The sequence below is a fragment of the Vigna unguiculata genome, chromosome 4 (genome assembly GCF_004118075.2).
Source record: "Vigna unguiculata cultivar IT97K-499-35 chromosome 4, ASM411807v1, whole genome shotgun sequence".
Lineage (NCBI taxonomy): Eukaryota > Viridiplantae > Streptophyta > Magnoliopsida > Fabales > Fabaceae > Vigna > Vigna unguiculata.
In genome coordinates this window covers 4,285,668-4,307,601 of record NC_040282.1, presented here as the reverse complement: position 1 = coordinate 4,307,601, position 21,934 = coordinate 4,285,668, and the positions used below count along the sequence as shown (strand labels likewise).

Genomic DNA, 21,934 nt, shown 5'->3' with positions numbered 1-21,934 from the left:
TTGAAGACGAGAGAAACATGGGTTATATATATATATATATATATATATATATATATATATATATATATATATATATATATATATATATATATATATATATATATATATATATATATATATATAGTAATGAAAAGGAGAGTAGAATATTGGCACAATAAGTTCTCACATTCTTTACTCTTTTTCTTTTTTCTTTTTCACAAGCATGCATGGATTTAATTCTGATTTATATACTTTAGTCATAATCAAAAGTTGAAAATTCAAAACTCCTTTAGTTATAAAGAGAAGAGAAAATAATAAAAGTAAAGTAAAGAAAAGAAAATAATCAAAGTAAATAAGAATAAAGTTATAATATAATAAACTCTCACTGTCTCCATAACACATCAAATAATGAATGAATAATAATATATGCTACCATGACGAGGAAGTCCAATTTATCTATAATTTATTCAGTTTATTTATACCAAATTAAATACAAATTCGGTAAATAGAAAAAAGAAGATTAGATAAGATGGTTTGTATAATTGAAAGAAGTTTTACCCTTTTAAATTAATTAAAATGACAAAGTAGCAATTACCATTTTAATTAATTAAGTGCAGAGTAGCAATAAATTAATTACTCAATAAAATAACAAAAACATTTTACCTTTTTAAATAAATTTTCGTAAACTAACTTCTCTCCCCTAAAACATTTTAACACACATGAAACTACTTATACACCAAAAAATGCACAAATTAAAAAAAAAAATACACATCACATTTAACACTATCCATTAAACAATAAAAATGATATAATAATTTATTCATTTATAATAATGATAAAATAGGTTTATCCTAAGCACATGAACACCAAATACTTGTTCAACAGAAGTTATAGATTTGTATCATTTAAAATTTTTGGCACACCCTTTTCATTTTGAATAGTAAATTATATTTTGAAACTCCTTTTCTGTAATGAAAGGGAATGCATCAAGATTTTTGAAGGTACAAGAAAATGGGACCAGGTTGTGACCCTAAGGCAAACATGTTCAACCACTAGTTTGGAAAAATCACTATCTAAGAAAAAGTGGTCACATGGTTTATCTTTGAAAAAAAAAAAAACTGATTTTTTTATTTAGTAATAGATCCAAATTGAATAAAATAAAGAAATAATAAAATACAAAAAAAAATCATATTTTTGTTATACTTTTCAAATATTTCTCTACTATTAAAAGCTTTAGCAATTGCATTATATTGATTTGCATATATATATATATATATATATATATATATATATTCTAAATGAAACGTTCACACACTTGTGTGCAATGCTAAATGTTGCATTCACAGCATCAGAAAATGATCTAAGAAGAACAATTCAACTTTAAATAAAATAAATAACTACTACAATACCAGTTGATAAAGATAATAGATTGCACATAAAAACAAAACAATGCTCTTTCTCAACAACCAACACATTTGACACAACAATAAAAAATAAAACAAACATTTTTCTAGTACAACATCAGTGAGTGTTGGCTGAAAAAGTATATTGTCCAATGAGAGTGTAAAAATCTATGGCTAACATGAGTTAACACCACATTTTTTCTCTTTACAAAAACTACATTCTGAAAGGAAGAAAAAACCAAGACAACGTAGAAAAGTTATACAATTTCAGTGAATAACAGTTACCCCACTTGAAATCTGTGTACGACAAGCCCCTACAATTACCACGTAACATGAAACTGTGTCATGCAGTTAACTTATTTGAGATTATGCAACGACAGAGAAGACTTTAATGATTCTTCCATCAGAGGTTTCAGAGAAACTCTTGTAGGACACAGAAGTTGCTGTATGTACAGCTGATGAAGTAATTTGTGGGAACTGAATGAATAGAGAGAATCATCAAACTAAAGATGGTGAAACTGTGATGATTCTTACCCAGTAGGTTTTGGAGACTTGGTATATCGAATGTAGGGAGAACCATGTGGAACATTTGAAGTAGACAACGTCCTCACAGGTGGTTGACCCTTCCTTGGCACAGATACTATCTGTGTTCTGATGCCATTTTTATGATTCGGCATGGACATGGTTCGGTCTACTCGCGCAATCTGGAAGTGATAAGATGAGATAGCCATGTCCTTGAGGTTTGGTAAAGGCTTCAAAGCTTGAACAACTTCACTCATCAAGGGTCTGGATTTTGGATCACGGCTAAGGCATTGAGCAGCAAGCTGCACAGCCTTTTGTACCCCTTTAACCGAGAAGTGGCCTTCGAGGCGGGGGTCGATTATCCGGTAGAACATCCTCCGGTCTCCGAGAACCGGTCTTGCCCACTCCACCAGATTGTGTTCCCCATTTGGTCTCTTCTTGTCAATGGATCGCCGGCCGGTGAGCATTTCAAGTAGCACTACTCCAAAGCTGTAGACATCACTCTTTGATGTCAAATGTCCTAGTAAGAATTGGACTGTAAGTATACATACATCTATGCACAAACCATGTATTTCATCATAGTTATGAGTAGCCAAAGCCTGAGGTAACTATCTTGCTTTGTATTTCATCATAGTTACTTCTTGAGTTTAAGATAAAGATCACACATTTTGAAAAATTAATTCAATAACTTAATATGAAACTTTTAAAGATCATTGGTCACCCTTTCCCCTTTTTCCTTCTTGATGGTTTGGATTTTGCATTTCAATGATATTTTCATTTTATGTGGCCTTGACTATAACTTTGAAGGATCAAACTGAGGGTTAGAATCATGATGATAGTCTAAGAACTTATAAAACAGAAAAGCTTTTAGAATGCAAGTGCAAATTCTAGACAACAAAAGCTACCTTCATTGTAAGTTATATAGAGAAAGTATTGAGCTTGAAAATGAAGAGGTAAGGCTCAAAACTCACCAGTCATCACATACTCGGGGGCCGCATAACCATACGTTCCCATAACTCTTGTTGACACATGTGTCTTTTCCCCTTCAGGACCATCTTTGGCAAGTCCAAAATCAGAGAGTTTGGCATTGTATTCCTATGAACATGAACATTTTTGCTTTTATTTTCTGGGTTGGAGAATGAATATGAAACAATAAATACTTTCTTGACTAGTTTACTTACATACCGCATCTAATAGTATATTAGATGTTTTGAAATCACGATATATTATGGGTCTTTGAGCCTCTTCGTGGAGAAAAGCAAGACCCTTTGCAGCACCAAGTGCAATTTTCATTCTGATAGACCAAGGAAGAGGCAGGGGTCCTTCAACAAACAAATGGTTGTTACCAGAAAAACAGTTAATCCTAAACATAGCATTTGTTTTCAGAAAGAACAAATGCATTATGAGAAGAGAGCCATTTTACTTTAGCTTTTGTTTTCTGTATGCATGCTATAGAAATAGAAAAGGTTTACCACAGAAATAAAAAGGGTTAGTAGTGTACTTCTAAAGAGGTGGTTTTCCAAACTGCCTCTGGGCATAAACTCATAAACCAGTAATCTTTGGTCATCTTCAATGCAGAAACCAACCAGTTTAACAAGATTTGGATGGACAAGATCACCAAGATAATTTAACTCAGCCTGAGAAGAAGCAAAGACAAATTGAGAATGTTAACAGCATATGAACTATACCAACAACAAAAATGAAAATGTGAAAGTTGAGAAGGATATATAAGTTCCATACAAGCCACTCTTTGTGACCCTGATGGCCATTGTGGTTGAGGGTCTTGACCGCAACCGTAAGCCCGGTGCCTGGTTTCACAGGTGCAGTTCCATTCTCTTCAATCCAACCCTTGAAGACACAACCAAACCCTCCTTCACCGAGAAGACTCTCTGGTCTGAAATTCCTTGTTGCCACCTTAAGTCCGTTGAATGTGAATTTTCTCAAACAAGAAGCAACCTTCAACTCCTCACTGAATATTGGAGTGGAAGGGTTGCTTTCTGCATCACTGGTTGTGGTAGAGGACCCTGGAGCAGCAACTGTTTCCTTTGTGATTCTATCAGATGCAGATTTGTTTTCCTCTGATTCAGTTACCACTGACTTCACATTTTCACCTGAAAATGAGAACAAATGAACACTATTACATGATTTGTTCATGCCATTCTTGACTTTAAACAACTTCATTGCAATTTCACTGCACTTGTATAATAACAAAGCAATCAATGCAAAGTCGTTCGTGTCAATTCAGAATATAAACCATGAGTTGAGCAATTTTTATAAGTTCCTATATGATTGAATCTTTGGGAAAATGATTCTCAGGATACAACAACAATAAAAAAGTCTTATCTAACAATTCTCAGAACAACTAGATATCATTTACAAAATACATTTCTTGGCTCTTTTTCCCAACATCAAGTGCAGACAGTGCTTACAGAAAAAACATGTTGTGGTCAAAAGGTAATGCAGAAAAGAATCTGCCTTTGAAAGCCTTTAATTATTTCATGTTAGATCTTCAACACCCTCAACAAAAATGCACAATAATAACTCAAATCAGTGTTATTGTCAGAAATCAGAATTCATTAGTTTCTTTCTCAAAACAGATTCACACTCTCAAACACAAAAAGGGTTTGGTGGAAAGATCGTACAACCCGAAAAGTAAAGACAGACAACTAATGTTGGCCACCTAAAATTAATGACAAATGACAAATAGAACATATTTTGATGAAGCTAAGGAAATTAATGTGGAAAGAAACTTACCATTATTAGGGGCACTAGTGCCACTAACTGTGGTGCTATCAACTTTTGATCTTGAAGGTATGCAACTCCCGAAGATGCTAAATCTAAACCCCCATTTTCTCTCCTTCACACCACTTTCCTTGTTCTTCCTGGCCTTTGACTTGTCCACATCCAAACTCCCTGCTTGAACTGCATTGCTCCCAAACCCCATCTTCCAAAAACTCTCACAAACAACTCTCCATGCACCAAAGTCTCAAAATTTTTATACAAAGCCACTTCAACTTCAAGCTATTAGAAATACTTGAACAACTTTCCTTTGGGTGAACTCAAGATATATCTCTGGGTCAAAAGTCAGAGACTAAACTCTCAAAAAATGTTAGACACAGAGCTAGAAACTACTAATTGAACTATATGGAGCTAGAGAAAAAGAAGAATAGCATGGCATAAATGTTCTAAAGGATGAACAAACACATGAACTCAGATGGATGAGTGAGACCAACACAGCACAAAAACAAAGTCACAAACACAAACCAAGTTGTGAAGTGAGTCTAAAATCCAAAGCAAAGTGGAAGAGAGAGAGATTGAGAGAGAGAGAGAGAGAGAGAGAGAGAGAGGGAGTTGGTGTTGTGTTGAAGAATGAAGAGGAAAGCGGGAGAGTGCTTGTGACAGAGGGAAAGTTTTTCCACAGCGGGCAGGTCGGGCAGGCTTGAAAACGTGAAAAGTGGGGAAGTGGGGCAGTGCGGGCAAGAGAGAGAAAGTGACAGGCATTTTTCTTTTTGCTTTTTGAAAACAGCACAGAGCAGTGCCACTTGGTAAATTGGAACCTACGACATATGACTTTCACTTTGCTCTCTAAATTATTCCACAGATAACGTTGTTTTTTCCTTGTGGAAAATCATTATGCAAAGCCTCATCCTTAGGCTACCCTCATTTGCTTCATGTGTGCTCTTCCAACTATTCTTTTTTTTTTTCCTTGTTTCTTCTTAATTCAGTATTAAAAATGTGTGATATAATCTCATTTAATTATAATATTAAGGTTGAAGAAAAAATTTTGGTTCCAGGGCACATAGGGGAGCTAGAACTCGAAAGTCATCAATTTGATGATTAATTTTATACAGGATTAAATTTTTTTTTTTTTTGAATTTAAGTGAAATTTGAAATTAGTTTTTTTTTTTAAATTTGTAACTAATTTAGTCTATCATCTCTAAAAAACGAGAATTTAGTTCTTTTAACCAAATTTTGTTAAGTTTATATGACGTTTCAAGCACATTTGATGATAATATTTGAATTATTTATATCATTTGACACATTTTTTGTAATGTTAACTCAAATATTATTATAAAATGTTAAATATATTTAACAAAATTTGTTAAAAAAAACTAAGTCCACATATTTTTAAAAATAAAAACTAAATTAATATAAAATTTTGAAAAGAGATTAATTTTAAAATTTAACCTTTTTATATATAAGAGACTCGCGTTATTTTAACCTAAAGTATCATGTTGTACGAAAGTACAAACTAAAGATTTTACTCAGATTCATAATTTCATCTCTGCAAACTATACTTATCTAAGTTGAATAAGTATTTATGAAAACATTTTTTCCATTATGAACAAAATTAATATCTAATGTGATTCCTAAGGGTAAACAAAGAAGACAGTTATTAAATTAAATTAAATTTATAAGACGATAACCTTATAGAATATTGTTTTATGATGCAGAAGATCGGTTGGTACCTTATGTTGGTGCACCACAATTGGTTAATCTATAATTGTTTTTGTCAATGTAATTCAAGACTTATTAGGAGCACTAGCACTACCACCCATCAAATTTAGACACGTTACCTACATTAATTTTATTGTTTTCATGGTATTATTCATTTTTCCTATGTTGCCTTTGGCACTCATTGTTGCAACCAAACTTTATCAAAAGTTTTGAAGATCAATCATGTCTTTCGAGAGTTTCTTTGTAATTTAATTTTGACCGACTCAAAATTTAAGCTTGTTTTAAATTAAAAAAAAAATAGTACTAATTATTTTAAGTCTCCAAAAAAATAATTTAATTTTTTTAGTATTTATTGTTTGAGACTTTCAAAAAAATAAAAAACTTAAAAAAAAAATCATTTTTAAATTTACTTTAAAATTTCAAAATCCTTAAGTCGTCCCTAAATTTAATACTCATGTTTTTCCTTCCGAACATTTTTTATTCTTGTACATTAGAAAATAGAATTGGATACACAAAATGTTGTAACTTGTTTGTGCCTTCACCCATATCATTGAATCTTAATCTTTGCCTCATAATTGCATTTTCACGAGTTCCTCAACTTCGATTATTCATATCTATTGTAGTTATTTCATTCATATCCACTTCGATTCATTATTATACAATTCATACATCAATATTTACCCTTTTTTTTATCTGATTAACATTAAAACAAAAATATGTGAAATAATATAAACAATTCAAATACAATTCTAAAATACATACGAAACATCAAATAAACTCAATAAAATTTTATTAAAATGATTGAATTCACATATTTTAAAAGAGAGACTAAATTAATCTAAAATTTCAAAATTGATTAATTACAAAATTCACAAAAAATTAAGAGACAAAAACATATTTGACTCTTATTATTTATTTAAAGTTTTCCTCTTGTTATTATTTTCTACTTGGGTTTCAGTGGATCACATTTACAGGCCGACGAGTTAGTTCCGTCAAATATATTTTCATGATTATTTATTTTTTGCACCTCCATGGTTCCTCTTCCAACATACGGAAAGACAAAATTAACCTTGTGCATTACTAATTATAGTTATCAATATCATACCCCTTTGCACTCTTCCACCAACAGTGAAAAGGCCTAGTTTTACGTTTAGACTTTAGTTTTATTTAGTTTTGTGGATACTTTGAATTACGTGATCCAAAAATTTTCAATTGTAGAATACAATTGTAATATCCCGTTTTAATAATTTTTATGCTATCAAACAAAATATTAAATTATGATAATTCAAAGGCAGATGATAGTAATAGGTTAGTATAAGGTATTAATACAGTCATCCTCAAGACAACTATACATGTACTGCCTATACATAGAGCCTACACTAAGAGAGGGTTACAAAACACCCAAACATCTAAGCAAAACTAAGGGTGGAAGCTACTTCTGGAAGCACTCAAACACTATTCAACTCCTATTCAGGAGGGGTGTATCTTCACCTGCACTTTTAGCTGCTCACGCCAAACGATAAGGGCGATCATTGCAAAAGAGAAAGACACACGAAACAAACATATGCAAGAAGGGTAAGCTAACTTAATAAAGAGAAATCATGCAATTAAATAGTTAAGCATCAATCAAGGTTTATCACATCTATTAGAATTGTTCAAATAGCCACAATCATAACACACAATCACCATTCTAGACTCGATATCCGGATTATGTAAGTGACATTGGAGCTCTTGGTGGCTTGCACCTGTGACGGTTCCCAAACTCTACAGAGTTTTGGGCACAAGGGGTATTCACCCAACCACTCACAGGATAAGCCCCTTTCGCGCCTATGACGGATCGGGTCCATAGACTAGGACCTCATGCTACTCCTCCCGACATAATCCATTATATTCTATATGAGTCTTAATGGTTATAGGAGCGTCAGGATACAACCAATTTGAGTCCTCATGTCCTTACATTCACTAAAACCATCATCCTTAGGATTTCCCTTGAAATCCTAATTCCATCACATTCTCATACAGACCAAATTCACACAATTCCATCACACTGACTATCATTCATAAAACTCACATTCAGGATAGACAATTATCACATCAATCCACTTAGCACAACTTCATTTAATCTAAAACAGAGAAGGAAATCAAATTCTGCAGTGAATCTCGCTCAAGCTAGAGGATCTCACCTGAGCTAGAGAGTTGTCTCGCTTAGGCGAGCTGCTCTCGCCTGGGCGAGACCTCTTACAGTGGCAATTCAATAATCCTGAGCGAATTCTCGCTCAGGCTAAGCTGGTTCGCTTAGACGAGAGTGTCTCTCGCTCAAGCGACCCCAGCTCGCCTAAATGACACCTCGCGCAGTGACAAATGCGATCCTCTGATATTTTCGCTCAAGAGAGAGCTGCTCGCCTGGGCGAAATTACCAGGATTCTCATATGTTCTTCACATGCAGAACCACGTAAATTCATCCAAAACTCAATTTCACACAACAAGCAGTTCCAAACATCAATTAAACACATGATGATGCAATTAAATCACTCAGAAACACACTTTACACGAAAATTGAGTGAAGAGTTAGCTTCCCTTACCTTTTTGCCAAGAATTCAGTTTTGTGGAGTCAAGCAAATTGAAGTTTAACCTAGGAGAATCCATCACCAAGACATAGAGAAGGAAGAATCACACAATCAGACCCAGAATTCAGAGGTTAACTAGTGAATTCTAGTTGGAACTGAACCAGAATAAAGATGGAACCTACCTAGGAGAAAGGAAGTCGAGGGAGGGAGTAGTTGAGGGTCCTGTTGGGTTGGTCCTTCCAGAATCTGAGCACGAAACAGGCAGATAGTGAGATGGCAGCAGTTTGAGAAGAGAGATTGGAAGAGAATTGAGGAGCAGAGAAGATGAGGAAGATGAGGTATGGTGGTTTGCTTTTAACGGAGAGAGGGAAATGTTAAAAGGGGTTTCACACGGTGCATACGTTTTTTTGTTTTTGTTTTAATTGAATTAAGAAAATTAATATAATTATTACATTTAAATAAATAATTCATTTGTATAATTATATTTAAGTTATAATTATGTATAATTATATATATAATATTTAAATAATAAGTTTTAATAATATGAGAAATATTAAATAATTAATTTTTTTTCTTTTATAATGAATTAATTAAAAGTAAATCATATTATTTTAATATTAATTTAATAGATAATAGAAAATACAGTTAATAATATATAAATTAATAAAAATGAATTATAATAATAATACTATTTATACTAATAATAATAACAATAACAAATGTTATCAATAGGAACAAATAATAATAAAATTAAAAAACAATAATAATAATAACAATAACAAATGTTATCAATAGGAACAAATAATAATAAAATTAAAAAACAATATTTGTATATTAATTTGTTTGTTTTAAATTATAAAATTTATATTATCTATTAGTGTTATGTCATAAAATAATATTGTTATATTATTAAAATTTTAAGTCAATTTAAAATATTATATTATATATATATATATATATATATATATATTATTGTGAGAATATAAATATATTATATAATATGATCATATACAAAATAAATATAACATGAAGTTTATAATAAATTTTTTAAATAGAAGTAATATACTACTTAAAAAAATGATAAATATTAAAAAGGTATTGAGTAATCAAATCCTGTTAAAATCAGTTAGAGTAATATGAAATCGAGGTTAAAAACATAAATACATAGAGACAATTATTTTTGTCTGAAATGGTAATATTAGGATTAAAAATAGTATTTGAGTATGAATTTATCTGTGTTAAAATGTAAAATTGACATAACAATTTGTTAGTGATGTGTGAAATATAATCTCTATTAAAATAAGTTAGAATAACATGAATTTGAGGTTAAAAACATAAATACATGCAAATAATGCATATACATCACAATTATATATAAAGAGAATACATCTTTTTGATGTCCTCTTTTATTTTTTGAATTTGACCCTCTCAATTACTACTTTTTAAATTTAAATAATTATTTATAATACAAAAATCTATTTTTCAGTTTTATCATTCTATTAACTACTTTTTTGAATTTAAATAATTACTCATTATAAAATAATTATTTACACTTTTATCATTTTAGTAACTACTTTTTAAAATTTAAATAATTATTTATAATAAAAATTTATTTACACAAAATTACTTATAATATTTTTTGTTTCAATAACTAAAATTTATTTTATCTATAACTATATTATAACTATATATCCATCATAATTATATGTACCTTTTAATTAAAAATAATAATGATATACAATAATAATATATAATAATAGTAATAATGATATTGATGATAATATATACTACTACTAATAATAATAATAATATAATAATAATAATAATAATAATAATTGTAAGCCCCTTTTTTTTCCTTTTTCAGTAAAGTTTTTGGGCCTGGCCTTTTCGGAGGCCCAAGGCCCTGCCCTATAGAAGGGCACCCTACCCTACCAGCCACCCTCACACTCTTACTTCCATCTGTTTCAGAAAGTAGTTGCTCTCATCTCTCTCAACGAAAACCAAAGGGCTCTGTTAGGGCATAAGTTCCCCTTACCAGCTAGCTCCACTCTACTCCTTTACTCTCGGCTCCGTACCCTACTCCGGTGCTCCACTACCTTTCTTGGGTTGCTACTCTCTTCTGCTAGCGTTCAACAAGGTAAGGGAAGCTAGATTCTTCGGTCTTAAATATTTCTGGGTTGTTTGTGGTTGTTTTATGTTCGTATGCGTGCCTAGTATGCTTTTATCGAATGATATGGAGTTGCATGTGCGCTTGGGGGTAGATCTGGGCTGTTTCCGCCACTGCATGTGGGTTGACAGTGGTGAACGCTGCTATTTTCGCCCAAGCGAGCTTGTCTCGCCTAGGCGAGAGTATCAGAGTACTCACCACCACGAGAGCTCGCCTAGGCGACCTGTCCACGTTCTGAGCGACGCCATGTCTCGCTCAGGCGAGGAGGTCTCGCCTGAGCGAGAAATCGTGAACCATCACACGTTGCCCATCTCGCTTGAGCGAGAATTCGTGAAGGGGTCATGTCACGCGGCTCGCCTGAGCGAGAATGCGTGAGAAAACCCTGTTGCCTATCTCGCCTGAGCGAGAATTCGCTGCCTCAGGAAGGCTAGCGTCTCGCCTGAGCGAGTTCGCGAGAGTGTGCTATGTTTCCTTGGCTGTTTGAGTGATTTGTTGCATGTGCCATTCAAACTATTCTTCCTAAATATGATGTACGTGAATATGCTTGGGTGTTTGGGTTTTTATGAATGAAACTGGCATACTTGGTATGAGATTAATCATGGAATTGTGGTTTTGTGATGTCTTAACATGAGGATTGTATGCATGAGATCAACGTGGTGGTTATGGTATGAGAAACATAATTCTGATGATGTGATAGGCGTAATTCCATGAGTCCCATGGGGAGACTTCATGGTGGCGTGTAGTGTATATATTAGGATATGGATTCAAGTAAGGATCGCATCCCGAAACTCTAAAGGGTCAGTGAGTCTCAGGTAGAGAAATCTGACCCAAGTGGTGAGAGTAGCGGGAGGCCCTAGTCTCTGGCAGGATAATGGCCTTAGGCGCTTAAAGGCTAACCTCGTGAGTGGTAGGGTGAAACCCATTGGCAATGGCTCTGCAGAGCAGTAGAGGCCACCACGAGTGCAGGCATCCAGTGAATCCGATCTTAATATATGTATCCGGATAATTGAGTCATAGTGTCTTGCTTGTCTGCCATAACATGATTGATGTGTCTCTGTGTTGTATGCCTGTGAATGTTTATGCACTTATTATTTTACAACATGATAAGTATTGTATTACACTAGCTTACCCTTGCATGTTTGTGTTTGCTTTCTGCTATGTTTTCTCTCTTGCGATGATCACCTTCTGGTGGGAGCAGATGGGAGGGAGGTTCATGATGGATCTGGGAGAAGCAGCGGTGCGGCCTAGACTTCCTGTTTAGAGGTCTTAGGAATAGTCTCAGGGCCAGGAGGCCTTTTGTGTTAGTTGCCTTAGTGGCAACCCTTTTGCAAGACTGTTGCACTTCTTTAAACCTTCTCTATCTTAGGTCTATGTGGTATGCCTAAGATTCCTGTTAAGTATTTCCGGATGACTGTAATAGTTATCTCCTCTACGTTTTATATTCATCTAAGTGCTTCTCGTTATTATATCTGTGTGATATTTTATTTAGTAGCGTAATCTATTAAAATGGGATGTCACAATAATAATAATAATAATAATAATAATAATAAGTAAATAGTAGTTCAGATGTAAAATGATTAATTTTAGGTAATGCTCATGTGTCAAAATTTTAAGTAAGAGTGAATTATTACTTTTGCTTTGCTGTATATTTGTTTTCTTAGATAAATATATTGTTAATAGATATATTATTAGTAAATTACTAGATACATGTTTCTTAAATAGAATGGTTTGGTAATGGAATTAAATAAAATATAACCCATTATTATCTTTAAATATAACGAGCCAAAACAATGAGACTATTTACAGTTGTATGTCTAATCTTTTATCATATTATTTTATTTTAACAAATTAAAATTTAATATTTATAATAACTTTTGTATGTCCAAATTTTTATTTTGTTTTATTTTAACAAGTTGAAATTTAATATTTATATTAGTTGTAATTGTATATATGTATTTAAACAAAATGTATGTATTATTACTTTGATATTTAATTTGTAATATAACTTGCATCAAAACAAAGCTGAATTAACAATGTGGTTGAGAGAGATTATCATTAAATAGTAAAAAGCAAAATAACTTCCGTTGCCGGGACTTGAACCCGGGTCTTTCGGGTGAGAGCCGAAAATCCTGACCAACTAGACTACAACGGATTACTGATTCTAAAAGGTTCAACGTTTTAATTCAACTTAGAATATTAATTCAAAAGTACATTTAGCCTTCCAAATCACGCAAAATAGTATCACTTTTATTCTCTATTTATTTTATTTAATTTTATCATTTTCTTATTCTCAGATATAAAACGATTAAGGAATTTTTGAACTATTCATTTTTTTTCCAAATTTAGAATGTAAATTTTGTAAAAAAACAACTTTATAGAACGAATGAGTTGTTGTTACATTACAGGACTAAAAATAATAATGTTACTAATACCAATATTAATATTAATTTAAATATTAATATTAATCATAATGTTAATAATAATAATAATTATTATTATTATTATTGTCTTAAAACAATTATTAATAATAATGAAATAATATTATTATTAATATTACTAATAATAATATTATTAAAAATAATAATATAATAATAATAATAAAATAATACAAAATAAAAATATATTATATTATGAATAAAATAAAATCAGAATATGTGTATATTATGAAATAGGAGAAATCATGTACAAAATAATAATAATGATGCTGAGATTTAAAAATAAAAGCAAACGTAGGTAAATTAAAACATGGAAATATATCAAAAGGTTTTATTAAATTAAAAATGTAGGAATTATGTGAAATATAATATCGTACAAAATAAAACTATTGATGTTAAAATATGCAATAAAAATAATCTATTCCTATTATTAAATATAAAGGAAATTTCTTTTTTCGGTTTTCACTTTTTTATCTTTTTTTTTTTACCCTTCAGGTTACTATTTTATTTGAATTTAACTCGTTTTTGAAATTGAACCATTTTTCTTAATTTAACTATTTTTTAAAATTAAATAAATAAAAATTATCTACTGAATAAGTAAAAAATATTTATAAAGTAAATAAAAATTACCTATAATTAAATTGTAAAAAGTTATTAAATATTAAATATAAAAATGAGCTCATCATCAATCGAGGAAACTTGAAGTGCTGTTATCAAAAGATGAAATCGCTTTTGATACCGGTGCCTCGACGTAAATCATTCATCGCAGTAGTAAATCCCTTTCTCCCTACGAGTTTATAGAGCTTGCATATTGGAGGATTGGATGGTGTAGGCAACAAAGCTTTTATGTTGGTGGTTCTGATTGATGGTCCTGTCATTCTTGACGTTGTAGCAAAAGAAGTGACTTTAAATGGAGATGTGGTCGCCATAATGGTATATCCAAATTTAGGTTTGGCAGCAAAAATCTTTTCCTCTTGTAACTTTGCGAGGTTGATGACTTCAAACAACGAGTTTGGCCAGAAAGGAATCACTTCATGTCGAATCTCTAGCTTAAGACCAAAAATAAAACAACTCAAGTAAAATGGCGCTGATAAACCATTAACACGATTGGCAAGATTCTCGAACTGAGCTTGGTATTCTCGAACTGAATTGGTTTGAGCTAGTTTGAAGAGCACACCCTGAGGATCGTCAAAATCAGACGGGACAAATCGCAATTCCATAGATTGAAGAAATGCAGCCCAAAATGAGAGTTGGCCATTGCTATGCATCCATTGATACCACCTTAGGGCTTCTCCTTCCATGTATAACAAAGAGATTCTTAACCATTGTTCATTTATGGTACGATGATAGTCAAAAAATTGATTTACTTTGAAGATCCATCCCAAGGGTTCCTCCCCATTAAATCGAGTTATGTCAAGTTTGATGGTGGTGGGTAAGTGTAATAGGTTGTCAATTTGGAGTTTTGGCTCATAAATTTTGCTTTCTAAGGCATCAAGTCTGGTGGACAGGGCTTTGATAGTAGAAATAAGAGCTTTCATGGTAACATTGTTAGCGGACGGCAAACTTGTCATTCTCTAAATGAAAGCACCAAATGGTAGGTCTTGAGACATAAACATAAAAGATAGACCAAAGAATTAGAAATAGAGAGAAAATGGAGAAGGAATATTTTTCATTATCTTCACAGTGAAAACCAAAGACATATATAGTCTCTTAGGAAATAAAACTAATTGTGCAAAGCATAAAAAGGGAAACAAAACAATATCTCATAATATCTTTGCAAACTCAAGAGAATCTATTTCCTTCCAACTTTGTCATTAACCACGTAATCATCCAACCATTTGGGTTGTTTCCCCTTCCATTTGGACTCACATAATGGCTATATTGATCTTCTAATTTATCATCAGGGCTCACATATGCAAGGTTATGTTCCAATTCCTCTTATTGGGTGATAACATGCACCCTCTTTGAGTAGAAAAAAAAAAACGTTGTTAAGTATTGTACTTATATGAGAAAAAAGAATAATAAAAACAAATAAATAACTTCTTTCATAAATTAAAATCAATTTTTCTTCATAGTTAATTTGAAGAAGTTATCTCATACAATTTCTTTAAATCTTTATTTTAATTTTTGTATATATTAGTTTTTAAGTTATGGAGAGATTTTCTTCTCTACTTGTTTTTCTCTTTTAGAAGTGTATATGTAAAAGTTTGTCCAAATACGTCTATTTGTAGAACAACATGGACAGTTTCTTTTAATTAATATTTCAAGGTATGAAAGAGCTTTCACCAACTTCAATAATCTTTGTGTAGTACAACCAAATGCAACGCTTGAAGTTTAGTATATCTTAACTCGAACCTAGTTTTTGCTCGTTTGCATAAATCAATGACTTTTCATGAATCCCAAAACAATAGTATTTTAATACTATTTTTTTTTACACCACTCGTTACTTTTTAGTTGAGAATACCCTCGTTACTTTTTCAATCTTTTTATAAATACATTATTTTCTTTTCTACGTGAGTTGGGTTAAATAATATTTTTTTTTTCAAAACAAAAGAGTAATGGAGTAGTAGCGTTTATTTTTCCCATATTTACTTTGAAATTCCATATCACTTTTAAGGATGTTCGGTATAGAAAAAGCAAAAATAAACCAGTGCATTATTGAAAACTTAAATTTTTAAATATCAATCAAAAATGAAGTTTGATGATAATAACCAAGTTCAAGAATTGAACTTCATGTGAAATTTGATAGCTTAATACTAAGTTTATACCTTTATTATAGTCAAATTTGATATTTACACTTTGTAAAACACCATGTTTACCTTTTGAATTTATAAATTTATATGGTATATATAGTGTGGTGATTACACTAAGTTTAAGTTAATGATATTACTCGCTATCTTTATTGTAGTGAAACTCGATGTTCATACTTTTTGTAATCAACCCTTAGATTTGTTAATAATGAATTGATCAAAACATGATATCAAAATTCAAAATCAGTTTACAGATTAATATAACAAAATATTTATACTTTTTGTATTCTAATCTAAGACAATGACTTGTCAATGAAGAATTGTTCAACTATCATATTGAGCTAAAAATCAATTTTAATTATATATATTTATATATAAAGAATCAGTTTTTGTGAGAGGACTTATCTTTATCAAAATTAATTTTAATTATATATATATATATATATATATATATATATTTATATATGAAAATAACTAAGAAATTCAAAACAGTTTTAGTAGGAAAGCGATGAGTCTGATTCTATATTCTGTCTCATTCAAACTAACCTACCCGAGAAAAACACCTTGTGGTTGAGCACTTTTAATCGATGTGGGACCTCCGAAACTTCCAAGAAACTTCCTTTTCGTATCGTCAATGCAGTCTCACGTACACTTCTTAGATACTTTCTCAGAATATGTTTTCCAATGTTTCGAAGAAACACAAGAGAAACATCTCAATCCTCACCTTACTTTCCACGAAATTCCTCTTTGCACCCTAAATTTAAGTGAATTCGTTTCCAACATCTTCCGTCACCAACATTCAAGATTGTAGTCACAGACACTGCAAAAATCTTGACATTATTGTAATCCATGTTATAGCATTGGCACTGTAATTCAGATTACAGTCACAGACATTGTTAAGCATCTCAAGAATCTTCATACCACAGCAGAAACTGTAGTTGCAGGCACTTCAAAAATCTTGAGACTGTTACAGTCAAATTTCCAGTAACAGACACTATCAAAATTCCATGAGTGCTTCATCATCACTTCACCTTCTTCCTCTCACAACTTCTTCATTCGATGAATCACTCCAAAAGCTTAAACGCTTGTTACCCTTCTTCGGATTCATCAACATGACGATCAGCAGCGTGGTAACAATCTACAGCGCGCACAGAAACAACGACACTCCCACCATCGTATTCGTGGCTTTCGTCTACTTCGGATCCTTCTTCTTGGACTATTGCTTCCGCTTGTACCACACTCTTCCCCCATCTTCACCATCTTCTCACAACATTAAAATCGTGATCTGGGTTTTGATCAGTTCCATCATGTTGGGGTTTGCGTTCGAGTTTTCAACTTTCATGGGCTTTCTTGAGTCTGTGTTCTTCTTCGCCCTTGTGATCGGTGGCAACTCGTATCTGTTCTGTGTCTACTTCATTTGGGAGAGTGAGAAGAATGGTGGTAGTGCTTGCAACAGTGATGATTGTTGTGAGCGTAAACCATTGACAGAGGCTAAGGTTGTCGATGAAGTGTGATAAAGGTACCAGGTTGAAGCAATGTCTCTGTTTTGGTCTGAATAAATTTGTTTATAACGAAAATAAGTGTATACCGTGTTATCAACTTGTTGGTTTTTGTATTAAATAAAGAAGATAAGGGAAATATTTTGATACTTTATAAATAGTATTAATATAAATACAAGATTATATTTTTGTCCTTTAAGTGAATTTTAGAATTAATTTATTTCAAAATTTTAGACCAATTTAGTCCTTCATTTTTCTAGACATCCTTTTAATCAAATTTTGTTAGGTTTATTTGATGTTTTGTACATATTTCAGGATTGTATTTGAGTTGTTTATACTGTTTGACACATTTTTGCTTTAATGTTAAGTCAAATACTATTATAAAACGCGTTTGAAATATTAAATAAATTTAACAAAATTTGATTAAAATGACTAAATCTACCTATTTTGAAATATAGAAGACTAAATTGGTTCAAAGTTTCAAAATGGACTAATTTCAAAATTTACTGAAAGTTAAAGGACCAAAACCATACTAAACCCTAAATACAAATACAATATAATTTTTATATAAAAATTATTTACTGAGTTGAGTTGAAACTTTGAATATAATATATATATATATATATATATATATATATATATATATATATAGAAAAGACTATTTTTAAATTATGATTTTTAAAAGAAGATTGAATACTAGCTTGGATTGAAATCTTAAACCTTTACCCATGAAAATTAAGTTTATATTAAGATTAGTGTGCGTGGCAACTAGTATGGAATTAAAAATTCACAACTTATGAACTACAAAAAGCAGAAACTTTAAAATTAATTTTAACCTCTTAATTAGCAAGTTCAAGCTGGATCGACTGATTTAGGAATATTAAATAAAATGAAAGTAGATAAACAATAAAAGTTAAACTTCATAAAATTGTAAGTTTTTCATAAATTTAGATATTTTTTGTTAACAATTTTATTTTATTAAAATTTAAAGGTTTTTATATTTTTAATTGAATGTCTATTATTTGATTCTTATGTTAAGTGGGTTATATTGCATAAGTAATATTTAATCTTTATTAAAAAAATTTCGTTTTATCAAGTACTCAAAAAATTTACAATTTTTAATTAAATTTATTTATATCATCAACTATTTTGATTTTGTAGTCTCAAATATAATATTACAGACAATAAAAAAAAGTAAACTCTACAACTTTAATTATCTTTATCAACACTATCTCTATCATTAGTTTGATTTTTATTTTAATAGTTAATTTTAAAAAATATGTTAATTTTTATAAATATAATTAGGGTTATTTAAGACTACAAGATTAAATGATAATTTCATTTCACTTGAAACAAATTACACAATAAAGACCTGATACTGAAACAAAAATATTCAAATTTTCAAGAAATTGAAATCTTAGTTATACTAGAAACACATAAATAATAATTATGTAAGATAATAATCATATTAGTTAATAACAAAATTAAATTATAAGAACTCTACTTAAAAGCATAAAAGTTTTAAGTACTCAATAAAATATTTTTTTAATAAGAAATCAATTAAAAAGATCTATAAGAAATTTAAAAAGTAGTTAAATGTAAAAATTCTACTTTTAACTTAAAATATAAATAATTTAAGCTTTTTAATTCTTGCAGAAGTAAAAGTAAAAGTTTCTTTGAGGTGTTTCATTGCCCCCACAATTCCTCATAGAGAATAATTCATCGCAAATACCAGGCATTTTTGCTCAGAACTCAAAACAACTTCTGATTCAATAATCACAAATCTGAAAACTTCAAATCACTTTATTTTCTGCTTGAAATTTAAGTGTGATTTTAAATCTCACATAAAAAAAGATATGAAAAAGTTAAGTACTAAATAAAAATTAAGAACCATAAATTCATCGTCATAAATCTCTTCGATAATCTTCTACTTAACATTTTCATAGCAGTGGACGTTGGAAATGATAAAAAACTATTCTCAAGATAACTTTTAAAAACAAGAAAAAGAGAAGAAATGATGAACAAAACGTTAGGAAAAAACCATTGAAAAAACCGTTCATTCATTAAGTGAACTATCACTCCAGAAAAAAGTAAATAATTCTATTAATAAGGACATATTTCAATTAATTAAGTCACTTATCAAGATAATTACATAACCTCACTGCGGAGATACATTTAGCTAAACGAATATTACAACTGGTTTTAATGAAATTGAATTAAACTTGAAATTTATTATGAATTAAATTTATTTAAACTTATATTACTTTTTTTAAATCTAATTATTGTGAATAAAAATACAAATTTGAATTAAAAACGGTATTAAACTTTTTATATAATTATTTTTGAGTTAAATATATTTAAATTTTAAAACTTTGAAGTGAGACCGAATTTAGTTACAACACATTCTTACTCTAATGTTACAAATTAAATTTTATCTAATTTAATCTCACAAAAACTAATATATAAAATAAATTTTACATTTATTTATATATTTTAAATTAACCTTACAATAAATTTTCAACCTATCTTCCTCACACCTAACTATATTATAGTGAAATCTGACATTAACAAAATAAAATTTACGTTGAAAATTAAGAACTAAAAATATATTTATATATTTACTCGGTTTCTTTATTTTCATTATTTTACTGTGAATCCAAGTACTACTTTGAACTAATTTAGACGCGTGGGAAGTCTCTAGGAATTTCCATGAAGCTTAAGATGAAGCTTCTCATAAGCCAAAACTTCACATCAATGCTTTTACTTTACATTACAAACCCAATCTCTCACTCTTTTCGTATAAAACTAACTCTTCATTCACCAAAACAAACCACATCAAACTACAACAATGACTTCACCACCACCGCTCCTCCCCGTCACCTCCTCCGGTGACGCCAACGCGCCACTCATCCGCGTGAACCCGCTCTACATTCTAGGTTTCCTCGCCACCACAATCAGCACCTCCTTCATAACCTACCTCTCCTACACGCACAACGACAACCCCATGCTCCTCTTCACCTCCTTCATCTACGTCCTTTACTTCTCCGTCGACTTCTTCCCTCTCCCACCCGCTCCATCGGCACGTGCCGCCCACGTCAGACTCTTCCTCTGGGCGGTGCTCAGCGCCGCCATGTTCGCATTCGCCTGTTCGTTCTCGATCGTTTTAACGCTCCCCGAGAGCATGTGCTTCTTCGGGGTGGTGCTCGGTGGCAGCGCGTTGCTGTTGAGCGCGTGGAGCGGCGACAGTAAATTTGTTGCGAAAAAGGAACAGTACTCCGACATGGTGCAGTCTTTTGGTCCCATAATGTTGATGTTTTTCGGTTTGGGAAGACGCTATGTGACCACTCAACTTATTCTCCACGCCGCCATCATGAACACCAGGAAGCTCGTTGGACCAACAACAACTCTGTCTATCACTGCTCAGATTTCAAGTTCTTCCTTTCGTTTCTCTTCTTAAAACTTCTTATACACTCTTCATCACGCATTCAGTTAAGTTCTTCACAAGTTTCATAAATCAAATCTTAACAAAACAAGAAATTTATGACGCATTTACGTTCAGGAATTTTAGTAAGAAATTTCTGTAAGAGATGTCCAAGTCCATCTCAAATTTATTGTTTGAATGAGAAAAGAAAAATCATGTTTTGAATATAAGAAATTAATAAAAAACATATGAAGTATCAATATAGAGATTACAGGTAAGACTCGCCATTAAATTAATTAATTACTTTTTTAGATATTTTATCATGAAATTAACGACTCTGTCAGTCTCCAACAATTTTTCGTTGAGTTCTAAATGGAAATGACCTATGCTTTTTATATATCTTTTAACTTTAACAAATTTCACTGTCAAATTTAAATTTAAATTATTAGAATTCGTTGAATACATTTAATTATTTTAAATAAGACAGGAATGTTGTAATGTACAAGGATTGAATGAGAATAATCCAAGCAAGAGGTTCAGAAAGATGATAAGAAATTCCTTAATAAAATTCCAAAAACCGTCCTGTATGCAAAACATGATTTCATCTTTTAAATCCCATGTTCAAATCAGTGATGGTGATACATTGAAAGTTATTAAAAAGACAAACAACAACATTTTCTCAGAACACTCGTTAGATGTTATCGTTGTAATAAGATACAACAAATTTATTATA

The 21,934-nt window shown here is 31.1% G+C and overlaps 3 protein-coding genes and 1 non-coding gene across 4 annotated transcripts; 2 read left to right on the top strand and 2 right to left on the bottom strand.

The window, feature by feature from the left end:
• Positions 1 to 1,408: 1,408 nt before the first annotated feature.
• LOC114181945 (probable serine/threonine-protein kinase PIX7) lies at positions 1,409 to 5,287 on the bottom strand. Its single transcript, XM_028068632.1, has 6 exons — positions 4,659 to 5,287; positions 3,645 to 4,015; positions 3,406 to 3,541; positions 3,090 to 3,226; positions 2,876 to 2,999; positions 1,409 to 2,424 (listed from the first exon to the last, which is right to left on the bottom strand). The coding sequence occupies exons 1-6, from the start codon at positions 4,846 to 4,848 to the stop codon at positions 1,913 to 1,915; spliced, it is 1,470 nt and encodes a 489-aa protein (XP_027924433.1). The 5' UTR covers positions 4,849 to 5,287; the 3' UTR covers positions 1,409 to 1,912.
• Positions 5,288 to 13,175: 7,888 nt separating this feature from the next.
• TRNAE-CUC lies at positions 13,176 to 13,248 on the bottom strand. The gene has a single exon. It is a non-coding gene; the product is annotated as a tRNA-Glu (tRNA).
• A 3,719-nt stretch (positions 13,249 to 16,967) lies between these two features.
• Positions 16,968 to 17,979, top strand: LOC114181539. The gene has a single exon (XM_028068014.1). It carries the CDS (start codon positions 17,289 to 17,291, stop codon positions 17,793 to 17,795), a length of 507 nt encoding a protein of 168 aa, XP_027923815.1. The 5' UTR covers positions 16,968 to 17,288; the 3' UTR covers positions 17,796 to 17,979.
• Positions 17,980 to 20,585: 2,606 nt separating this feature from the next.
• Positions 20,586 to 21,926, top strand: LOC114180375. The gene has a single exon (XM_028066680.1). The coding sequence runs from the start codon at positions 20,629 to 20,631 to the stop codon at positions 21,235 to 21,237; it is 609 nt and encodes a 202-aa protein (XP_027922481.1). The 5' UTR covers positions 20,586 to 20,628; the 3' UTR covers positions 21,238 to 21,926.
• The last annotated feature ends 8 nt before the right edge of the window (positions 21,927 to 21,934 follow it).

Excerpts from the sequence above, each read along its gene's own strand:
- LOC114181945 (XM_028068632.1), bottom strand. The coding sequence starts at position 4,848 with ATGGGGTTTGGGAGCAATGCAGTTCAAGCAGGGAGTTTGGATGTGGAC. Across the intron at positions 4,016-4,658 it reads CACTAGTGCCCCTAATAATG|GTGAAAATGTGAAGTCAGTG; the intron begins GTAAGTTTCTTT and ends TCTCATTTTCAG. Across the intron at positions 2,425-2,875 it reads CCCCGAGTATGTGATGACTG|GACATTTGACATCAAAGAGT; the intron begins GTGAGTTTTGAG and ends AATTCTTACTAG.
- LOC114181539 (XM_028068014.1), top strand. The coding sequence starts at position 17,289 with ATGAGTGCTTCATCATCACTTCACCTTCTTCCTCTCACAACTTCTTCA.
- LOC114180375 (XM_028066680.1), top strand. The coding sequence starts at position 20,629 with ATGACTTCACCACCACCGCTCCTCCCCGTCACCTCCTCCGGTGACGCC.